Genomic DNA, 18,747 nt, shown 5'->3' on the forward strand with positions numbered 1-18,747 from the left:
GGGAAGCAGCCCGGGAAGCCAGGGAGGGAAGTGTCCCTTGTCCCCCCCCCACCCCGTCACTGGTCACCCTGGGCCAGGAGGTGCAGTCCCGCCCCACCATCGCCCATCACCCGCATCCCAGCCACGGGCCACCCAGCCAGCCCCGCACGGCCCCCAGGAGCCCTGGAGGGTGGCTGAGCTGGCCCACCCGGAGGCCCTGGCCTGCTGGCACCGGCCGCACGTTTGACCACTTTGGTGGGATTCACAGAGACGTCTGTGATGTGGCCTGCGGGGACGCGGCCCTCACAGCGCCCAGGCCCACGCGGCTTCCCCAGGACGGCCTCACCCGGGGCGGTGGCTTGGCCACCCTGGTGGGCCAGCCTCCACGTCCACAGAGGCCGGATTCCTTCAGGACCCCGGCTGGTCCCAGACCCAGGACCCGGTCCACCCCACGTGGCCTCAGGTCTCTGGCTTCTCTGGCTGGTGCCAGACGCCCCTCGATTTGGGGGTGACTGGTCTGAGGGGCGCTGGCGGGTGCTGGGGGCTCAGAACACACATGGCTCTCGGTCTGGAGGCCAGAGCATGGACTCAGGGGCCAAGGCGCCACAGAGACAGAGGGAGGCCCTCCCTGCCCGTCCAGCCCCGGGATGCGTGGCTCGGGTCTGCAGTGCCCGGCCGCCGCCTCCTCGGTGGCTTCTCCTCCTGCAGGTGTCTGTTCTCCATCTGGTCTCAGGGCCTCGACCTCCTGGCGGGGTTCTGTCACTGAGCCACCACTGCCCCTGCTCCCTGCCCCAGCACTGACCCAGGGCCCCCCACGAGCCCTCCCCAGCCCTTCTTATGCTGATTTTGAGACCGGGCCTCACTTAGTTGCCCAGACTGGTCAGGAGCTTGTGATCCTCCTGCCTCCGCCTCCCTCGTGGCTGGGATCCGAGCTGTAAGCCTCCAGGCCCGGCCTCTTCCTCCTCACTGGGCTCGGGGTCCACCCAAATGGCCTCGTCCTCGTTTGATTCCATCTGCAAAGACCCTATTCAGCTGGGCACAGTGGCCACACCTGTCCTCCCAGCAACCTGGGAGGCGGAGGCAGGGGGATCGCAAGTTCAAGACCAGCCTGGGCACCGTGGCCAGGCCCCATCTCAAAATATGAAAATAAGCAGGACTGGGGCGGCCCCCGGGTCAGCCCTCGGCACCCCACCGAAGGCACCAGACGGAGGTCAGTCTCAGGTGCCGCCAGGTATTTTGTGGGAAGCCCTTTGCTGGTCAGTGCCAGGGTCTGTTGGGGCTCGGGGACTTGGTGGAGGAGCTGAGAGGTCATCAAGGTCCATGGAGGCACAAGCCGCCAAGTGACTGCAGAGCGCGTTCCCTCCGCTCCTCGGCACCCTCCCCAGGTCAGAGCCAAACCCAGCCCTGCTCTGGGCACCCGGCCACGCCTGCCCGGACTCCACCGGGCCTTACCCGCAGCCCCTGGGTCCCGGGAGCCACCACCGAGGGTAGACAGCTTTGGGGGCAAAAATTCCAGAAAGCGCTGTGTCTGGGGCTCAGGGTGGAGACTCACCTGGCACCCGTGAGCCGGGTTCAAGTCTCAGCACCACATGACACTAAAGCAGAGGTATCGGCTCCTCCTACCGCTCAACACGGATTTTTAAAACATTCCAGAAAGTTCCAAAACCACACGGGTTTGCCGTGTGCCCAGCTGGTGGCCCGAGTGGGCAGCCCAGCTGCGGGCACCTCTGCCATCCAGACCCTCTCCAGCGCCCTCTCCTGCGTGGCCAGGGCTGAGGTGTGCAGGGGCTTTCCCAGTCACGGTCCCCCGACAACACGGACGCTCCGTGCCAGTCCCGAGCCGGGCACCGCCAGTCGCCAGGCATCCGGAGTCCACAGAGGCAAATGCTGTTCCAGAGAGCATCCCTGCCGTGGACCCTGAGGGCCTCCAAGGACGCTCTGTGGTGTCCACTGCACCAGCAGACTGAGTCGGGGCTGGACATGGTCCAGCTGGACGGCCGTGGCCTTCACAGGCGCTGACCTGGGCGCGGTGACCGCGGGCCGTCTCCCTCTCCCCCGCTCAGAGCAGGTGCGCTGTGTGCCGACGTTTTTACAAATAGGTTGCGAGTGGGTCGGAGCCACCGTGGGCTTTTGTCCCAACACCCCACGTCTCCCGAGAGCAGAGGCGTCCCCTACCCAGCACCACGCCTGGCGGGTCACCAGGAATGCCCTGTGACACGGACACACCCACGCACCGCCGCGCCCACGGCGGGCTCTTCTGACTCCGAGACGCCTCTGATTTCTATCCTGGGGAAGCTCGGCGTGGAATTACCTCTTACCACCTCCCAGTGGGCAGCTCGGCGGCCCGGGGCAGTCGGGCTGAGCCGCGACCCCATCTCCCTCTCCAGAACTTTCCATCTCTCCAAACTGAAGCTCTGCCCATTGGCACTGACCCGGGGCTCCAGCCCTGGCTCCATGGTGCTGTTTCCCGCCTCCGCGGCTCTGAGCCTCTGGGGCCCCCAGGTGACCCCCCAAGAGACCCCCCAGGATGTCCTCTGTGTCCAGTTCTCACTGTCCGAGGTCCCACCTGCCGCAGGTGCTGGGAGCCCCTCTCCCTGGCTCTTGTCCCGCTCCCTCCCCAGCCTCAGGTCAGGGGTCCTGCCCACTGGGCAGCCCTGCTGCCTGCTGCCAGGCCAGCCCCACAGGTGCCCGTGTCTCTGCCAAGGAACGCTCTCACCCTCTGGGGCTGTCCCTGGTGGAGATGTGGGGGCCAGGGGACCATCATCCACCTGTGAGGCTTGAACTGTCCCAGGCCGGGCACTGCCGCCCCTTCTGGCCGCCCAGGGTCCCCAGGCTCCCGACCCTGTGGCCCCCAGAGGTCCCACTCGCCATCTGGCTGCTGCATGAGCAGGTCCCGGAGCCCTGCGCCCCACTTAGGGTCAGGGCAGGTGGCCCTTAGAGCCAGAGCTGGTGCCCGGGGCTCTGGGTGCCCTCAGTGAGGGAGTGGACTCGGGGTCTGTGTTGGCCTCCTGTGGTGCTGGGGGTGGAACCCGAGGTCAGTACCAGCTGGGCCAGTGCTGACCACTGAGCTACCACCCCAGCCTGGACCCCGAGTCCCATGGCCCTCAGGATCGGTCACCTGCCTCAGGGTCCTTCCTGGTCCACCGGTGCCCCATCCCCCTGCTCTCCCTTGGGAGACGCTGGTCCCGGGCGAGGTCAGTGCACTAGGTCCTCCCTCCACCCCGAGCACAGTGCCCCTGCCCTGGCTGGCTCCGTCCTCCCGACAGTGCGTCCTGTCCTGGGAGTGACCGGGGACGCGGCTCTGCGCCTGGAGACCCTCCCGCTTCTTCTGGTGACCCACTGGGCCAGCGGCCGAGCTCCGGCCTCTCGCGGGAGGTGGTGGGGGAGGGGAGCCAGGCGCGTGCCACCCGCTGCACCCGGTGGGCAGCCTGAGGTCTGAGGGCCCCTGAGGGGGCTGGGTGTCGTCCATCCTTGGGGCCCACCTGGAGGGGTCACCCCCAATCCCACAGGCCCAGCACGGGGAAGCCCTTTCCCTGGGGGCAGGGGCTCTGCAGCTGAAGGTCCTGCCTAGGGACCGCCACACCCTGGGGACCGTGCCTGGCTTGGGGTCAGGGGTCAGCCCAGGGTCAGGCCTCGACAGGATCGGGGCAGGGTTGGGGTACGCTTGAGGTCATGGGCCCCGCCTGGCTACCCTGGGATCGGGGCTCAGTACAGAATCAGGGAACCCGGCTGGGAGGGGGCTGGCGGGTGGCTCAGGGATTGGGGGAGGGGTGTGCTGGGGGTGGGGGAGGCCGGGCTCGGCTGGCACCAGGATCAGAACCGGGCCTGCACTCAGCTGCCTGGGCTCAGCCTGGGCCAGGCTCTGGACGGGAGCGGGGCTCAGGGCTCAGCTGGGGTTCAGGGGCAGCCTGGGACGGGCTCTGTCCAGGGCGGGGCGGGGCAGTCAGAGCTGGCCCCAGGACTCGGGTGACTGTCCTGCGCCTGGGCCTCTGCTGTCTCCTCCGACCTCCCCCCTCCCCTCCTGCTACCTCTGCTTGGTCACCTCAGGGACAAGAGCTGGCCCCTCCCAGGCCAGCGCAGCTTCCCGCAGCCACCCGCCCCGCGCTGGCGGTAAGTGGGGGCTGGGTGCCAGGCAGCTCCCTGCTCCTCTCTGCCTTCCCGGGCACTGGGCTTCTTGGGTGGGCACCTGGCCCCCAAGGTCACCTGGGCCTCCTCATGAACTACCTGTCCCCTCGTGCGGCCCCCGGCTGGCAGAGCTGGTGTGGCCACCCCTGCCTGGGGCCAAGGCCCCTCTCAGGAAGGCTGATGACCACATGGGCCCAGGGTGGGAGGGACAGCGGGTCCTCCGTGGCCCTCCTCCGTGGCCCTCCTCCGTGGCTGGTGAGGGGCCTGGTGAGCTGTCCCTGGCGTCCCTCCCCTGAGCCAGGCTCCCGGTGCGAGGCTGCCTTGGGGAGCCCCAGCCTGGCCCAGCCCCCTCAGGGGACACAGCAGGTGACCCAGGTGAGCCCTGAGGAGAGGGGCTTCGTGGGCAGCCGGTGACAAGCACTTATTAAGCCCCTGCTGGGTGCAGGCCTGGCTGCGGTAGCTGGGGAGCCGGTGGGTGCTCCTGGGGACAGGCAGGGAGGGGTGGCGAGTGCCAGGTGGCCCCCTCCCCTTCTGCTTTCGAGGACCCGCGGGGGCAGGCGGGGCCGTGGGGTGTCGCTGCCGAGGGCCTCCCCGGAGTCCGGGCAGAGCCCGCCAGCCGTTGGGATGCCCCTCCCCGCCCTGGGCTGGCCCCCACCCTGGGGGTACCTTGAACAAAACAGGAAATTTCAAACAACAGGAAACCGAGGCCAGGCAGCCAGCTCCACCCTGCCCGGGCCTCAGTCTGCCCAGGAGGCCATGAACGCTACGGGGGCCCCGCTGCCCCTGGACGCCTGCCACCAACTGGCGGCCGGTGGGCACAGCCGGCTCATCGTCCTGCATTACAACCACTCGGGCCGGCTGGCAGGGCGCGGGGGGCCGGAGGACGGCCTGGGGGCCCTGCGCGGGCTCTCGGCGGCGGCCGGGGGCCTGGTGGTGCTGGAGAACCTGCTGGTGCTGGCGGCCATCACCACCCGCATGCGCTCGCGGCGCTGGGTCTACTACTGCCTGGTCAACATCACGCTGAGCGACCTGCTCACCGGCCTGGCCTACCTGGCCAACGTGCTGCTGTCCGGGGCCCGCACCTTCCGCCTGGCGCCCGCGCACTGGTTCCTGCGGGAGGGCCTGCTCTTCGCGGCCCTGGCGGCCTCCACCTTCAGCCTGCTCTTCACCGCGGGCGAGCGCTTCGCCACCATGGTGCGGCCGGTGGCCGAGAGCGGGGCCACCAAGACGGGCCGCGTCTACGGCTTCATCGGCCTCTGCTGGCTGCTGGCCGGGCTGCTGGGACTGCTGCCCCTGCTGGGCTGGAACTGCGTGTGTGCCTTCGAGCGCTGCTCCAGCCTGCTGCCCCTCTACGCCAAGGACTACGTCCTCTTCTGCGTGGTGGTCTTCGCCTGCATCCTGGCCGCCATCCTGGCCCTCTACGGGGCCATCTTCCGGGTGGTGCAGGCCAACGGGCAGAAGGCCCTGCGCGCCCCGGCCCGACGCAAGTCCCGCCGGCTGCTCAAGACGGTCCTCATGATCCTGGTGGCCTTCGTGGTGTGCTGGGGCCCGCTCTTCTGCCTGCTGCTGGCCGACACCTTCGGCTCCACCGTCTGGGCCCAGGAGTACCTGCGGGGCATGGACTGGATCCTGGCGCTGGCCGTGCTCAACTCGGCCATCAACCCCCTGATCTACTCCTTCCGCAGCCGGGAGGTGTGCCGGGCCGTGCTGGCCTTCCTCTGCTGCGGGTGCCTCCGGCTCGGCCTGCGCGGCCCCGGGGACTGCCTGACCCGGGCCACCGAGGCCCACTCTGGAGCGTCCACCACGGACAGCTCACTGAGACCCAGGGACAGCTTCCGGGGCTCCCGGTCGCTCAGCTTCAGGATGCGGGAGCCCCTGTCCAGCATCTCCAGCGTGCGCAGCGTCTGAGGCAGCGCTGGGCACAGGCACCCGCGAGGCCCGCGGGAGGGGGCACCCGGCCCTGTGGTCTTCCTGCCGATGCCGAGCGGCTTTCCCTGGGGCCCTGGACAGGGCGGCCACTGTCCACCACGGCAGAGAGCACCTGCAGCAGGTGGCAGGTTGGCCAGGCCCCGGCTCCAGGGGGCCCTGGGCCACAGAGCTGCGGCTGTGAGGGGCGGGCTGGGGGGCTGAGGCCTGGACTGCAGGGAGGGTACCCAGGTCGCCAAGGAGCCTGTGTGCACGGGGTGACGACGCGGGGGCCCGGGCTGCTGGCGGTGTGCAGGGGCAGGTGTGTCCTTGCCGCAGGGTCACGCACGTGTGCTTGGGAGTGTGGTCCTGAGTGGGGTGTGTCTGCCGGGGTAGACTCTGTGTGTGTGTGTGTGTGTGTGTGTGAGTGTGTGTGTGTGAGTGTGTGTGGCAGCCGCTCCCTGTGCTGCAGGACACCGGGCAGGCCGGTGACGAGTGCCCTCTCTCTTCTCGGTCACTGTCCTTGGGGGATGGACTTCTTCCCCAGCTCTACCTCCGCATCTTCTGGGGACCCCAGATGGGGGCCAGCGGGGAGGACGAGGCCCTGCCCCCCGCCTGTGTTTCCCCCCCACTGTGAACCCAGCTCATCACAGAACCCAGGGTGACAGGCAGGTGCTGCCAGGGCACCTGCACCCAGGGGGACCGTCCAGTGACGGCGGACGCGTTCTCGAGAGTGGAGAACAGAGCCGCCTGTGGCAGGACACTCCGTTGACCTAGTTTATATTCAATGGCAGCCGTGAGGCCCGGGTTTCCTCGCACCTGGGCCTGGCCCAGGGGGCTTCCTTGCCCGGCCAGCCCAGGGCTCAGGAGAGGGCTTTGGGATGCCCCCGTGGGTGCTGGGCACTGGCAGCCCACCAGGTGGCCGTTTCTCTGCCGCAGCAGCGGAGGTGGCGACTGGATCCCCCGCTGCCCGGTGCTGTGCCCACCGGCCACGCCTGGCTACACAGAACTCATTAAAACCCCCAAACCTGAAGGTCGAGGTGCCACGTGTCGGTTCCCTGGGGCCACAGACGGCCTCCGACGGCAGGGCCACTCCTCCGCTGGGTCTGGGGGCCGAAGTCAGGGTCCAGGTGTGGTCAGGGCTGGCTCCTGAGGCCCCTCCAGGGTCTGGTGGAGGCTGGCGGCCTCCGTGCCCTGGGCTCGGGAAGCTTCTCCTGAGCTCCCCTCCATCTCAGTCGCCCTGCACTGGACGGGCCACCCCCTGGGCCCCAGTCCTGCTGACTCCAGGGCAGGACCCTGCTTCCAGCAGCAGCCCTTGCTGGGGTCCCGGGGGTCAGGGCTCGACGGCTGGATCTGGGGCACAGAAGCCTGCGACAGGCACAGGACCACGTTTCCAGAGGACCCGCTGGGCGCGAGGCTGGCCGAGTGCCCGCACAGGGATGCTCGCTGGACGTGCGGGGCAAGCTCCCGGCGCCTGGCGAGGGGCCTGTTACCCCCGCTTCCTGCCTCTGCTCGGGGCCAGGGCAGGCAGGTGGGGTCCAGGCAGGAGGCAGGGCCTGGTCAGCCCAGCCTCGAGCCTGTCTCTGTGCCCTTGGGAGCTTGACCTTGAGCTGACCTTTGGCATCCCCTCACATGGCCTCCCTGGTCTGCCCCTAGGACTCCTTCGGGCTTCCCCAGCTGCCCAGGTGGCCTCCACCCTGGCTCCAGTCCCCAACTGCACATGCCCCTCCTCTGGCCCTCTCGCTGCCTGGCCGTCCCAGCACCCGGCCTGTGGCCATGCACACAGGCGTCTAGTGACCCAGAGCTCTGGGAGCCCCTGCTGGTCTCAGAACCCGCTTTCCCGCTTCGCCTCCACACAGCTGTCCCCAGGAGCTGCGCCTCGGGTGGCTCAGGGACCCCCTGCCCGGGTCTAGAGCTGAGTAGCCGCACCACCGGCCTGTCTCCTCACCTGTGGAGCGAGGCTGGACACGGCGGCCTCCTGGGACGCTGGGAAGGTTCCAGAGACAGCACGTCGCGTGCTTTTGTTTTGTTGGGGGGGGTGGGAGCCCAGGCCTCGTGCTGACCAGGCTGGCCTCCCCACTGAGTGCACCAGGCCCTGCGGGTCCAGCTGTCAGCCGTGCCTGGGGCAGGGGTGGCGGAGGGCAGAGGTGTAAGGGACGGGGCCAGTGAGAGCAGTGAGAGGCACGCACCCCAGGATCAGCTCTCCTGCTGCTCACCTCATGCACCCAGGGCCTCCCTGGAGAGGCCTGGGGCAGCCGGAGCAGGGTCTGCAGACGGGGTGCTCAGCAGGTCTGCTGGGGGCGTCACTACCCATCCACGTGACCACTGTGTGTCTGTATTCTGGGACCTGCTGGGCCTGGGAGGGGAGGGGAGCCTGCCGTGTAGACACCCCAGAGGCCACATCCAGGATCAGGCGCTGGACACGCATCCGCCCGAGGTCCACACCTTCCGCACCTTCTCAGAACACCAACACAGACTGAGCGCTTACAGCAGCGGCTCTTTCTCTAACCAGTTTGCACTGATGACCTCGAATCCTCACATGCCTCTGGTGGTGGGTGAGGAACTGCAGCTACTGGTCATCATCTTTGACCGCTGAGGAAACTGAGGCTCAGAGAGGGCACAAAGCTGGGAAAGGAAGGAGCTGGGATTTGAACTTGTGCTTTTACTTAGTACAAATGCCACTTCTCAGAGGGTACAGAAGGGAGGCCTTGGGTGACCTCACTGGAGCTTGGGATGTCAACAAGAGGGCTGGGGCTCTGGCTGCACCCTTGGCCTCAGTCTTCCCACCTGTGCAAGGGGGTGTGGGTTACTGATGATCACGGTCCCCTGGCCTCCAGACACTAAGCTGTCAGGTTAGGGAAACATCAATAGGACACCCAGAGACTAAACTTTAATTTCTAATAAGTCACATTTTTTCCCTTTTCTTAGTCTAATTATGCCTCAAGTAGAAGTCAGGGTAAACGCAAGGACGCCGCAGCCCCCGCACGTGGCCCAGGCTCCAGACTACAAATCCCAGCGCCCCCTGCACCCGGTGGCCGCCGTCCCGCAAGGGTTTTACCCTTTTCTCATTCATTCACCCGAACATGGCGCTGCCGCCCGCCGGGGCCAGGCGCTGCGCTCAGGGCTCTGGGACGACACCGATGCTCGACTCATGCAAAGGTCTGAGCCGCCGTCAGCTTGACATTTAAATTTTGGGGGAATTTTAAATTTTATTCCCGCGCCCCAGAAACTACAGTTCCCATGATCCTTTGAGCTCGTGCGAAGGGACCACGACACCCAGGAGGACCAGCGCGCCAGAGAGGCACTTCCTCCTCCAGCTCTTCCCCCCGCATTTCCTTCCAGGTCGCAAGGTCACGCCCTGACCGCGTCTCTTATCTCCCCGCTCCGCGCCCCTACCCCAGCCAAGGCCAGGGTCTAAGCAAGTTCCACTGGAGAATGGCTGCCCAAAGCTAGGTCGTTCCCGACTTGGGATTCATGTGAAATTCCGGTAGCGTTAGCGAAACAACCCCTCAGGGCTTCCGTCGGGAGTCCGCGGTGGGCCTACAACTCCCAGGCGGCTCCGCGCGCCCTGGCGGACTACAGCTCCCGAGAGGCAGCGCGCGCAAGGCTGCCCGCGGCGATGCGTGCAGGACCCCGGTGCGGACGCGGGCTGCCCGACGCGTTGCCCGCAGGACCCCGGCGGCTGCCCATGCCGAGGTGAGTCCGCGGGAGCCGCGGCCGCCGTCCCGTCGTCTCGTCCCGTCCCGTCCCGTCCCCGCCGCCGCCCCGCGCGGACCCGCCGCTGGCCAGGATGCTGGAGGAAGCGGGCGAGGTGCTGGAGAACATGCTGAAGGCGTCGTGCCTGCCGCTCGGCTTCATCGTCTTCTTGCCCGCGGTGCTGCTGCTCGTGGCGCCGCCGCTGCCCGCCGCCGACGCCGCGCACGAGTTCACGGTGTACCGCATGCAGCAGTACGACCTGCAGGGCCAGCCCTACGGTGCGTGCGCGCCCCGCCCCGCCCCGCCGCGTGCGCCGCCGAGCCCGCCGCCGGCCCGGCCCGGGCGGCAGACCCTGGTCCAGGCCGCCGGCCACCAACCCCCGGCCCTGGCCAGGCCCAGGCCAGCACCTGCGCCGGCCCCTGCCGTCCACCAGGTCCACTGCAGCGCTCACCCTGGCCCCCTCCTGCGCTGGGCTGTGCGCCCGCGATGGGCTGCCTTGACCTGTCCGGTCCGTCCCAGTCCACCCAGCTCTCCGCACGGCCAGCCGCTGCACCCACCGCCCTGCCCTGTCCAGCCGACTCCGTCCCCATCCCTCGCCCAGGCCGGCCTCCTCCTGCTTCTGGCCTGCCCTTCGGTGTCCCCTGACCCCACTCTTGTTCCTTCTGTTGACACATGTCGCCCTCAGCCCAGCGTCCACCTCCTCCACCCCAGAGCCCACCTGCTCCCTCCTCCCAGGCCTCCTGGGGTCCCTAACCCTGGCTCAGGTCCCACCCACGACCCCTGACCTGGACCTGCTCAGCTGCCTGCTCAGCTCTTGCCCCCGCCCCACCTTCTGTCCCCTGCCCCACCGTCTGTCCCCCCCTCCCGTGCCCGCGGTCAGAGCGCCCTCTGTCGCCCCAGCCGTAGTGGGTTCCAGAATCTTCTGGTGTCTGGTTTGCCTTCCCTCCAGTCTGACCCCAGAGTCCAGTCTTGCCCTCCTGTCAGGGTCCCCTGTGCACATTCAGGGCCATGTGGGGGACTGCTGGAGGCTAGCCCCGGCCTGTGGACCGGCCTCTGCCAGGCCCCGGGAGCCAGATTCCCATGGCCTCTTGGATTCCCTCTGCCCAAAGTGACCTCGTTTCTTTCTAGAGTGATGGTTTGTCAGCCCGGGAGACCCTGGGCCATGTCTGGGGACATGTGGTTGTCATGCCTGGGGTGTCCTGCCCTGGAGTGGTGGAGGCCAGGGACACTGCTCAGAACCCCTCTTTCCCCAGGCAACTGTCCAGCCCAGTGTCCCCGGCGCCGAGGGGCTGTGGATTAGAATGAGCACTTCCCTCCAGCTGTCCGGCCTCTGCCCTGGGACAGGTCTTGAAGGGCGCTGTCCAGTGGAACTGCGTCTCTTGTCTGGTCTGGGAGCTGCCAGCCTCTGGTGGCCGAGGACATGGTGTTTAGTGCTATTTAACTATAACAAATTCAAGCGGCCACACGTGGCCAGCAGCTACCTAGCCGGGCAGCACAGCCCTGGAGTGCAGGAGGTTTTTCTAGAAGAGTCCACAGTTCAGAATGCCAGCCCCAGACCTCGGGCACCCTGCTCCTCCATGTCCCGTGTCACCGCCCTTGCCCGGCTCATCTCCACCTGTCCTTCCTGTGCACCCCACTTGTTACCAGCCCCTCGGGGGCCTGCCCACCTGGGCCTAGTGCTGCCCCTGCAGGCAGCCGGAGTGACCACACCCTACAGCCTTGCCCCCAGAAGTTGGCCGAGTTTGTGGGGCCTTCGGTTCCTCTGTGCCTCCTGCGCCTCCGGGCCTTTGCCTCCTCCAACCCAGCCTCTGCCTGCTGCCCCCAGCCTCTGCCTGCTGCCTCCCTGCTGGCCCTTCTTCCAGACCTCCCTTCCCTGGCCTCTCCCCGGTCCTGGGTCCTGCCCATTCTTCTTTCTGACCCGAGGTCTTCTCCCATGTGTCCTCTCTGAACCCCACTTTTTCTTGCCCCTTGATGAGCCGCCCAGAAGCTGCTGGCCCCGCGTGGGTGTGGCCTTCCCCTGGATCTGGCCTCCCCTGGCCAGGCCAGGAAGACTGGGGGGTCGCAGGGCCTGTCAGGTGGCCCCTGGTCTGTGTGTCCGGGAGGCTGGTCTGGGAGCCTGTGCGGGCAGGCAGGACAGGCCAGGCCTGAGGACACTCAGCCGTGACCCCTCCCCTGGCCCCGGGCCTCAGCGCTGCCCCTGCCTGCTCCTTGCCCAACTTCCTGTGGCCCCTGTTGGGAAACGGGGCAGGTGTGGGGGCAGAGCAGGTGCCCAGCCAGTGGCCCAGCTAGCCCCTCCTACGGTGGCCCTTGTGAGTGCCCACGAGCCTGGCTCCGGGGCCTGTGCCAGGGAGGAGGAGGGGACGGTGGGCTGAGCTGGCCACACGTGTGGGTGAGGGTGGAAGGGTGGCCTTGGCCTGGGCGGCGAGCTGGCCCGTCCCTGGGCGGGGCTCGCGTGGCCAGGCGCCTGTGAGGTCTGCCGGGTGGGGCTGTGCCCTGAGCCCCGCCAGCTGTCAGTCGCCCGGCCGCCGTGGGACAGGGTCTTCTCCGCTTCCTGCCAGCGTCTCGAGCCGGAGGCCGGGCCACACCTGGCCCGGTCTGCGTCACCTGCTGGCTCCGCCTGGTGTCATTTGGGATGTCTGAGACCTTGGTCCCTTGCCTTTGGCCTTTGACCTTGGGGGCTGCCCATGGGGCTCGACCTGCCATCCCTTGTCCCTGGTGGGCTCACCTGTTCCTGCTGCGCTCGAGGACCAGGCCCCGCAGAGCTTGGCGGTCGGTGCCTCTCGGAGGACGCTGCCCTGGTGGGCGCCCAGGCGGGGCCGTCCCTTCACCGCTGTGGAGAGGCTGCCGCGGGTGGACCTTGGTGGCCCAGGGGCTCCTGCGACGCAGGAAGGGCAGCTCGGGGCCGGTGCCTCCAGGGCTGCCGGGTGGCCGTGTCTGTGGCCGTGCTGTCCACGTGGCTGGCCCAGGCTCTCAGGAGAGGGGACAGAGGCGGTTAGGGGCAGGGCAGGGGTCTCACCACAAGTGGTCCTGCGCCCAAGGGACACTGACGTCTGGGGACGTGTGGCTGTCATGCCTGTGGTGTCCTGACTTGTAGGGGCAGAGAGGGGGACGCTGCTCAGCACCTTGCCAGGCCCGGGACACCACCCAGAGTGACCAGCCGGTGTCCACAGTGCCGAGGAGCCCAGGGTGCCCGCGGCTTGTCTTGGGGCCCTGGAGGGACCTGGCTCTGCCCGTCCCCCGCTCCAGTGCCCGCTGAGGGAGTGGGTCGGCGCGGACACAGGCAGCTGCTGGGCGTCCCCTGCCCGAGCCCCAGAGTGGACGCGGACTGGTCCAGGGCTGGGATGAGGGTCTGCTCACCGCTCTGGGCCACCAGTCCCTGGCAGGAGGCCCGGGGCTGCAGTCCCCGCACTGCCCCAGCCGACACCCAGGAGTCCCGCGCGGCCTCATGGGCCCTGGGCCCCTATAGGGGCCAGACGACGGCACCGACCCCTTCAGGGCCCCCTGCCCCTCCCTGGTCGTGCTCAGCGTGGCCCGGAGCCCGTGCTGCCACAGCCCCTGGTTTTCTGGAAAGCTTGTGTCGAGGCCACCGGGGGGTCTGTCCTCTTGTGCCCATGCGGGGGTCAGCCTGGCCCTGCGAGAGCCCTCCGGAACCAGGGCCCGTCTGACACCGCTGCCCCATGCCCGGATCCCCCTGTGCCCAGCCACTCCCGGGTGACCCCTTCGTTTGCTGCCTTTGCATGCAGGACCGAGGCCATCTGGAGGCGCACTGGCCAGGGCTGCAAGCGGGCGTGTCCTCCTGACCCTGGCCGAGCTGCAGGGCCTGGCCGGTCCGGCTGCGCTGGGGTTTCCCTGCGGGTTGGGGGCTGTGTCCCCGAGGGGAAGGGACTCTGCCTTTTTCTGGTGCTTGGCAACAGGCTGTGGCCAGCACCGCCCATGCCTGGGGCTGCCAGACTGAGGGTGGCCCGTCCCCGCAGGCACCCGGAACGCGGTGCTCAACACAGAGGCACGCACAATGGACGCGGACGTGCTGAGCCGGCGCTGCGTGCTCATGCGGCTGGCGGACTTCTCCTACGAGCAGTACCAGAAGGCCCTGCGGCAGTCGGCAGGGGCCGTGGTCATCATCCTGCCGCGGGCCATGGCCGCTGTTCCCCAGGACGTCGTGCGGGTGAGCCCTCCCTCTCCAGGACAGAGGCTGTGGTTCCGGGTTAGCTGTGTGACCTTAGGCAGGCTGCTGTGCCTCTCTGAGCACTGGTGCTCCCTGGGGGCAGTTTTGTCCCCAGGAGATACTGAGTGCTGTCAGGTGTCATTTGGGTCTGGAGTGTCCTGGCCTGGAGTGAGTGGAGGCCAGGGACACTGCCTGGCATCTTGCAGCACCCAGGACACCCACCCCGGAGAAAGACTCAGCCTCACACATTGTCAGTGGCCTGGGGAGGAGCCCTTGTCAACCAAGGGGACCTGGTGACACCCACCGGAGACCCAGGTGGAGCTGCTTTTTCAGACGGGGTGGGGGTGGGGTGGGGGGCTTAGTGCCAGGTGGCTGGTGCCCACCCGAGGGCCCGCTGCCCCAGGAGTGGCCACGCCAGGCCCCTAGTCAGCAGCCCGCCCACTCCCTCCCCACAGCAATTCATGGAGATCGAGCCTGAGATGCTGGCCATGGAGACCATCGTCCCCGTGTACTTTGCCGTGGAGGACGAGGCCCTGCTGTCCATCTACGAGCAGACCCAGGCCGCCTCCGCCTCCCAGGGCTCTGCCTCTGCCGCCGAAGGTAGGCTCCGGCCTGGGCAGGGCGGGAGGCGTCCCTGAGCAGAGGCCAGGGCGGGGGCCGCCCAGCCTGTGGCCAGGTGCTGCAGCGGGACACGGCCTGCTCGTCCCCTCTGGGCCAGCCTCTGCGAGGAGGCCGCTGCATCACCACCTGGGGGTCCCGTGGGTCGGCGCAGTCCTGGGGAAGGACGCGGCTGTGCTGTGCCCTGGGGAGGGAGGGGCGGTCAGCTGGAGGAGCTGCCTGGGCCTCCACCTGTGGACAGCAGGGGCTGGGGTGCAGCTGGCCTGGCGTCCCTGTGCCACGGGGGAAAGACAAAGGGACCCGGATGGGGCGTAAGGAGCCGCAGGGCAGCAGCTGGTGGCCCCTCCTGTCATCCCACCACGCAGAGGCCGAGGCAGGTGGTCAGCAAGTCCAGGCCCGCCCGGGCCACCTAGCGAGCCCCTGTCCAGAATAAAAGGCAAAGGCCGGGGTGCGGCCGGCTGGGCATGCGGGGCCCTGGCTCCTCCCAGCCCCAGGGGCAGGTGGGGCCGTGGACACAGGTGGACCTGGCCTGGCTCCTGGGGAGCGCCGCGGTGGCCGTCTGTGGGTGAGACCTGGCTGGTGGGCAAGGTTCTTGAGTTCCCGGGGGCAGCCCGTCACTCAGCCGCGTGCCCGTAGAGCAGCTGCCCGAGGGACAGCAGTGTCACCTCGGGCCTGAGCAGGGTCCCAGCCTGGTGTCCGTGGATCCTCATAGGCGTCCTAGAGATTCCTGCGTGGCAGCCGCGGGGTGCTGGGTCAGGGCTTGGAGTGTGGGCGCGTCGGGGGAGGCCGCGGGCGGGGCACAGCTGGGCGGCCTGACCCGGATCACGGAGGCTCACGCAGTTGCTCCAGCCTCGTGGCCAGCTCCTGGGCCCCTGGCTGCCCCCCGGGCACGTCCTGCAGGCCCACGGTGTCGTGAGGGTGCCCGCTGGCCTCGAGACTCCAGGCGTGCAGCTGGCCTCAGCCGGGAGGCCGTTCCCTGTAGGCCGTGGAAGGCCAGGTTCCAGCAGAGCCTCAGGTGGCGGTCAGTGGCACGTGCCGTGTGCCCAGGAGCCGGTGGGGGGCACCGGGTTCCTGTGTGCAGGTCCCAGTCACCACGTCCTCAGTGCCCTGTGCGGCTGGAGGAAGCCAGCTCTGGGCAGCTGGAGGACGGCCCCCAGCCCAGGTGACCCGTCCCTCTCCTGTTCCCAGTGCTGCTCCACACGGCCACTGCCAATGGCTTCCAGATGGTCACCAGTGGGGTCCAGAGCAAGGCCGTGAGCGACTGGCTCATCACTAGCGTGGAGGTGAGTGCCGGCCCTCCAGGCTCCTGACCCCCAGGCGGAGGCCCCCCGTGGCCCCAGAGCCCCGCGGGCAGTGGCCGGGAGGGGCCTCTAGATGCGTCCGCCACGTCCCTGCTGCGTGCAGGAGGGTGGCCAACGAGGGTGGCCTTGCCATGCTCCCTTTCTGACCGGCTTAGCTGACCCAGGGGCTCTGCCGGGGGCTCATCCCCAGTGGCAGGGCCTGGGTGCTCTGCTGTCCGGGGTCAGCCAGGCCGAGGGGCTGGTGGGGCGCCGTGGGGTGGGGCAGCCAGGCCGGGGCGGGCAGGAGCCCCGGGCAGGGTGTGGCCGTGCGGGCTGGGGTCCTTCCTGCCCGGCTCCCTGAGACCCCGCCAAGCTGTGGCCTAGCTTTCAGGGCAGCTCCCTGAGCCCTCACCTCGGGGCCCAACCTGCCCATGTGGCCACCTGCTGTTAGTTCTGGAAGCTTCTGTGTCACCTTGTTGTTCACAGGGGAGGGGGGACCAGAAGCTGCCGGCCCTGGCGGTCCACTCCCTGGACCCTCCTGTCGGCTGGGGCTGGGGTCGGCCCATTTTCTGGGGAGGGGCCTCAGTCCTGGAGCCAGGGTCAGGCCGCTCTTCCACTGTCACCTCTGGGGTCACTCGTGGCCTGGCTGTCTCTGCCGAGGCTCCTGGGCTGTGCCGGTTGGCGGTCACTGGTGGCCTGCGCCACCTGGACAGGGCCATAGCACCCGTGTGCCATGGCTGCTACAGGAAACAGGCGGGAGACGCCCGTGACGGGGGAGGGGAGCGTGCCATGGTGGCCCCCAGACCACGGCAGGCCCTGTGTGTGGCTCCGCTCCAGGCAGTGGGGCTGGCCCAGCCGGCTCCTGCCGCGTCACCTTGGCGGGGTGGCCTCTTCCTGGGGGGAAATGGGTCTCGCAAGCCTCGAGTGCGTGTCCAGCTGGGCCAGGCCCACGCTCACGTCACCCTTGGTGGCTTCCTGAGCAGTCGCCATGGGAGGCCGGAGAGGCCCTGGGTGGCTGCCGTGTCGGGGTCACCTCCTGCTCCCCTGCCTCCTCCCCAGGGCCAGCTTCACAGCAGGTGGGGCCCTGTCCCCCTCTGCCCTGTCCCCAGGAAGGAGGCGTTTTCTGGGGCTGGGCGACCAGCCCCTTGCCCCTCTGGGCTGGAGTGGCAGGTGGCGGCCACCCGTCTGGCTGGTCCCAGGTCACGGCTTTCTCTCCACAGGGGCGGCTGACGGGGCTGGGAGGAGAGGACCTGCCCACCATCGTCATCGTGGCTCACTACGACGCCTTCGGGGTGGCCCCTGTGAGTGCCCCTGCCCGGAGCCCTCGGGGTTCCGAGGCCGCGTCCTCACTGTTGGTCTTGGCACTGGGTTGAGCCCGGGGCTCGGCGTGTCCCAGCCCTCCTGTCTTCCTCCTGGACAGCGCCTGGCCTCGGGCCTGCGTCCCCTGCCCAGCCCTGAGCTGCTGGGGTGGGCTCTGCAGGACAGGAGTGTCCAGCCAGTGTCCTGGCACATCCCGGGCCTCAGTCTCGTTCCCGAGCATCGCGTCACCCCAGAAGGAAGCCCGTCCCCAGGAGCAGTCCCCGTCTCCTCGTCGGCCCCAGACCCGCCCGTTCTGGTGCTTCCCCTCAGGGACCACTGTGCCCCTGGGTGGTCCCAGCACTTTCCTCTTCCCCAGAGCCACTTGTCACCCACAGGGGACCCCGTGTTAGGACGTACACATGAGGTGAAGGCAGGGCCAGTGGTCGGACGGTGCCCTGCAGCTGGGCACCAGGCTGGGCAGCTGTCACGCGCAGGGCCGGGCAGAGGCCCGGGGGAGGCTGGGCGGCCTGGGTGCTGCCCTCGGGGAGGCGGTCGGACCTTGCTGGGGCCTCGGCCTGCAGGTGTGGGGTGTGGTCAGTCAGGCAGGACACAGGGGCTAGCCGTCCAGCCGGGAGCCGGAGCTGGGCCAGAGGCGAGCCTGGTGGGGGTTCTTGGTGACCGCTGGCGGTGGGCTGTCTCTCCGCAGTGGCTGTCGCTGGGCGCGGACTCCAACGGGAGTGGCGTCTCGGTGCTGCTGGAGCTGGCCCGGCTCTTCTCCAGACTCTACACCTACAAGCGCACCCATGCGGCGTGAGTGCGGGCGGGCGGGCGGCGGGCGGGGCTCTGGCCAGTGATGAAGGCGTGAGGTGCTGGCGTGCAGCGACCTGTCACACTCTGGTGGCATCCTGCTGAGCAGTGTCCGGCCCCACCTGCTCCAGGACAGGACACCCCAGTCGTGACAGCCGCCAGCGTCCCCTAGGGCAGGGTCCCCTGGAGAGCCGGGGTAACTGCTTGGAGAAGTCAGGGCCGCTGTGCCGAGAACGACCCCAGCCTCTCGTCCCGGGTGTTGCCTCGTGCCTGTGGCCGTGTGCAGAGCATCTGTGCCTGCAGCCAGCAGCAGGGGCCTGTCCCACCCGTGGCACTGGGCAGCGGTCACTTGTCTGTCACCTGCTGAGCTGTCGCAGCCAGGCCACAGGGCACAGGGTGAATGGCCCCTTGGAGCAGGTGACAGCACTGCGGACTTGGGAGCTTGGAGCAGGTGGCTGCACAGGGGCCCCTCGGCGTCGTTGCCTGGGACACCGCAGACAGTCCCTTCTGGACGCAGCTGTGTGTGGACTGTGGCCCTGGCCAGATGGCCTGTAGATCGTCCAGGGACTCGCTCTGGGCAGTTGTCTTGCTTGCTCAGGGCAGTGGCGGGCAGCCTGGGGCCCTGGCACAGTGTGAAGGCCGTTCTGATGGTCTCTCGCCCTGACACGCCCTTCGTGAGCATGTCCCCTGCTCTGAGGTGTCCTCCGGCGTCCATCTGAAATCCCGGCCCGAGGGCAGAGCCAGCTCCTGGCCCAGGGTGCCCGTGGACCTGCAGTCTCTGTCATCCCAGGGCTGCCTGGTGCCCGTGTCTCCTCCACCCGGGGTCCAGCCACCAGGCTCAGTGGTCTCCTGGCCCCACAAGAGCCACCTTCT

The 18,747-nt window shown here is 68.5% G+C and overlaps 2 protein-coding genes across 2 annotated transcripts; both read left to right on the plus strand.

Annotated features, from left to right (window-relative positions):
• The first annotated feature begins 4,834 nt into the window (after window positions 1-4,834).
• On the plus strand, window positions 4,835-7,042 carry S1pr4 (sphingosine-1-phosphate receptor 4). Its single transcript, XM_005332012.4, has one exon. The coding sequence runs from the start codon at window positions 4,861-4,863 to the stop codon at window positions 6,010-6,012; it is 1,152 nt and encodes a 383-aa protein (XP_005332069.2). The 5' UTR covers window positions 4,835-4,860; the 3' UTR covers window positions 6,013-7,042.
• A 2,560-nt stretch (window positions 7,043-9,602) lies between these two features.
• Ncln (nicalin) lies at window positions 9,603-18,741 on the plus strand. The gene is made up of 6 exons (XM_078028469.1): window positions 9,603-9,983; window positions 13,680-13,870; window positions 14,326-14,470; window positions 15,677-15,771; window positions 16,989-17,069; window positions 17,774-18,741. The coding sequence occupies exons 1-6, from the start codon at window positions 9,800-9,802 to the stop codon at window positions 17,879-17,881; spliced, it is 804 nt and encodes a 267-aa protein (XP_077884595.1). The 5' UTR covers window positions 9,603-9,799; the 3' UTR covers window positions 17,882-18,741.
• The last annotated feature ends 6 nt before the right edge of the window (window positions 18,742-18,747 follow it).

Source organism: Ictidomys tridecemlineatus, chromosome 2, assembly GCF_052094955.1.
Source record: "Ictidomys tridecemlineatus isolate mIctTri1 chromosome 2, mIctTri1.hap1, whole genome shotgun sequence".
NCBI classification, from domain to species: Eukaryota; Metazoa; Chordata; class Mammalia; order Rodentia; family Sciuridae; genus Ictidomys; species Ictidomys tridecemlineatus.

Bases quoted from the DNA above. Each gene is read 5' to 3' on its own strand.
- Ncln (XM_078028469.1), top strand. From the start codon at position 9,800: ATGCTGGAGGAAGCGGGCGAGGTGCTGGAGAACATGCTGAAGGCGTCG. The intron at 14,471-15,676 runs GTAGGCTCCGGC...TCCTGTTCCCAG, and splicing joins CTCTGCCTCTGCCGCCGAAG to TGCTGCTCCACACGGCCACT. The intron at 15,772-16,988 runs GTGAGTGCCGGC...TTCTCTCCACAG, and splicing joins GGCTCATCACTAGCGTGGAG to GGGCGGCTGACGGGGCTGGG.
- S1pr4 (XM_005332012.4), top strand. From the start codon at position 4,861: ATGAACGCTACGGGGGCCCCGCTGCCCCTGGACGCCTGCCACCAACTG.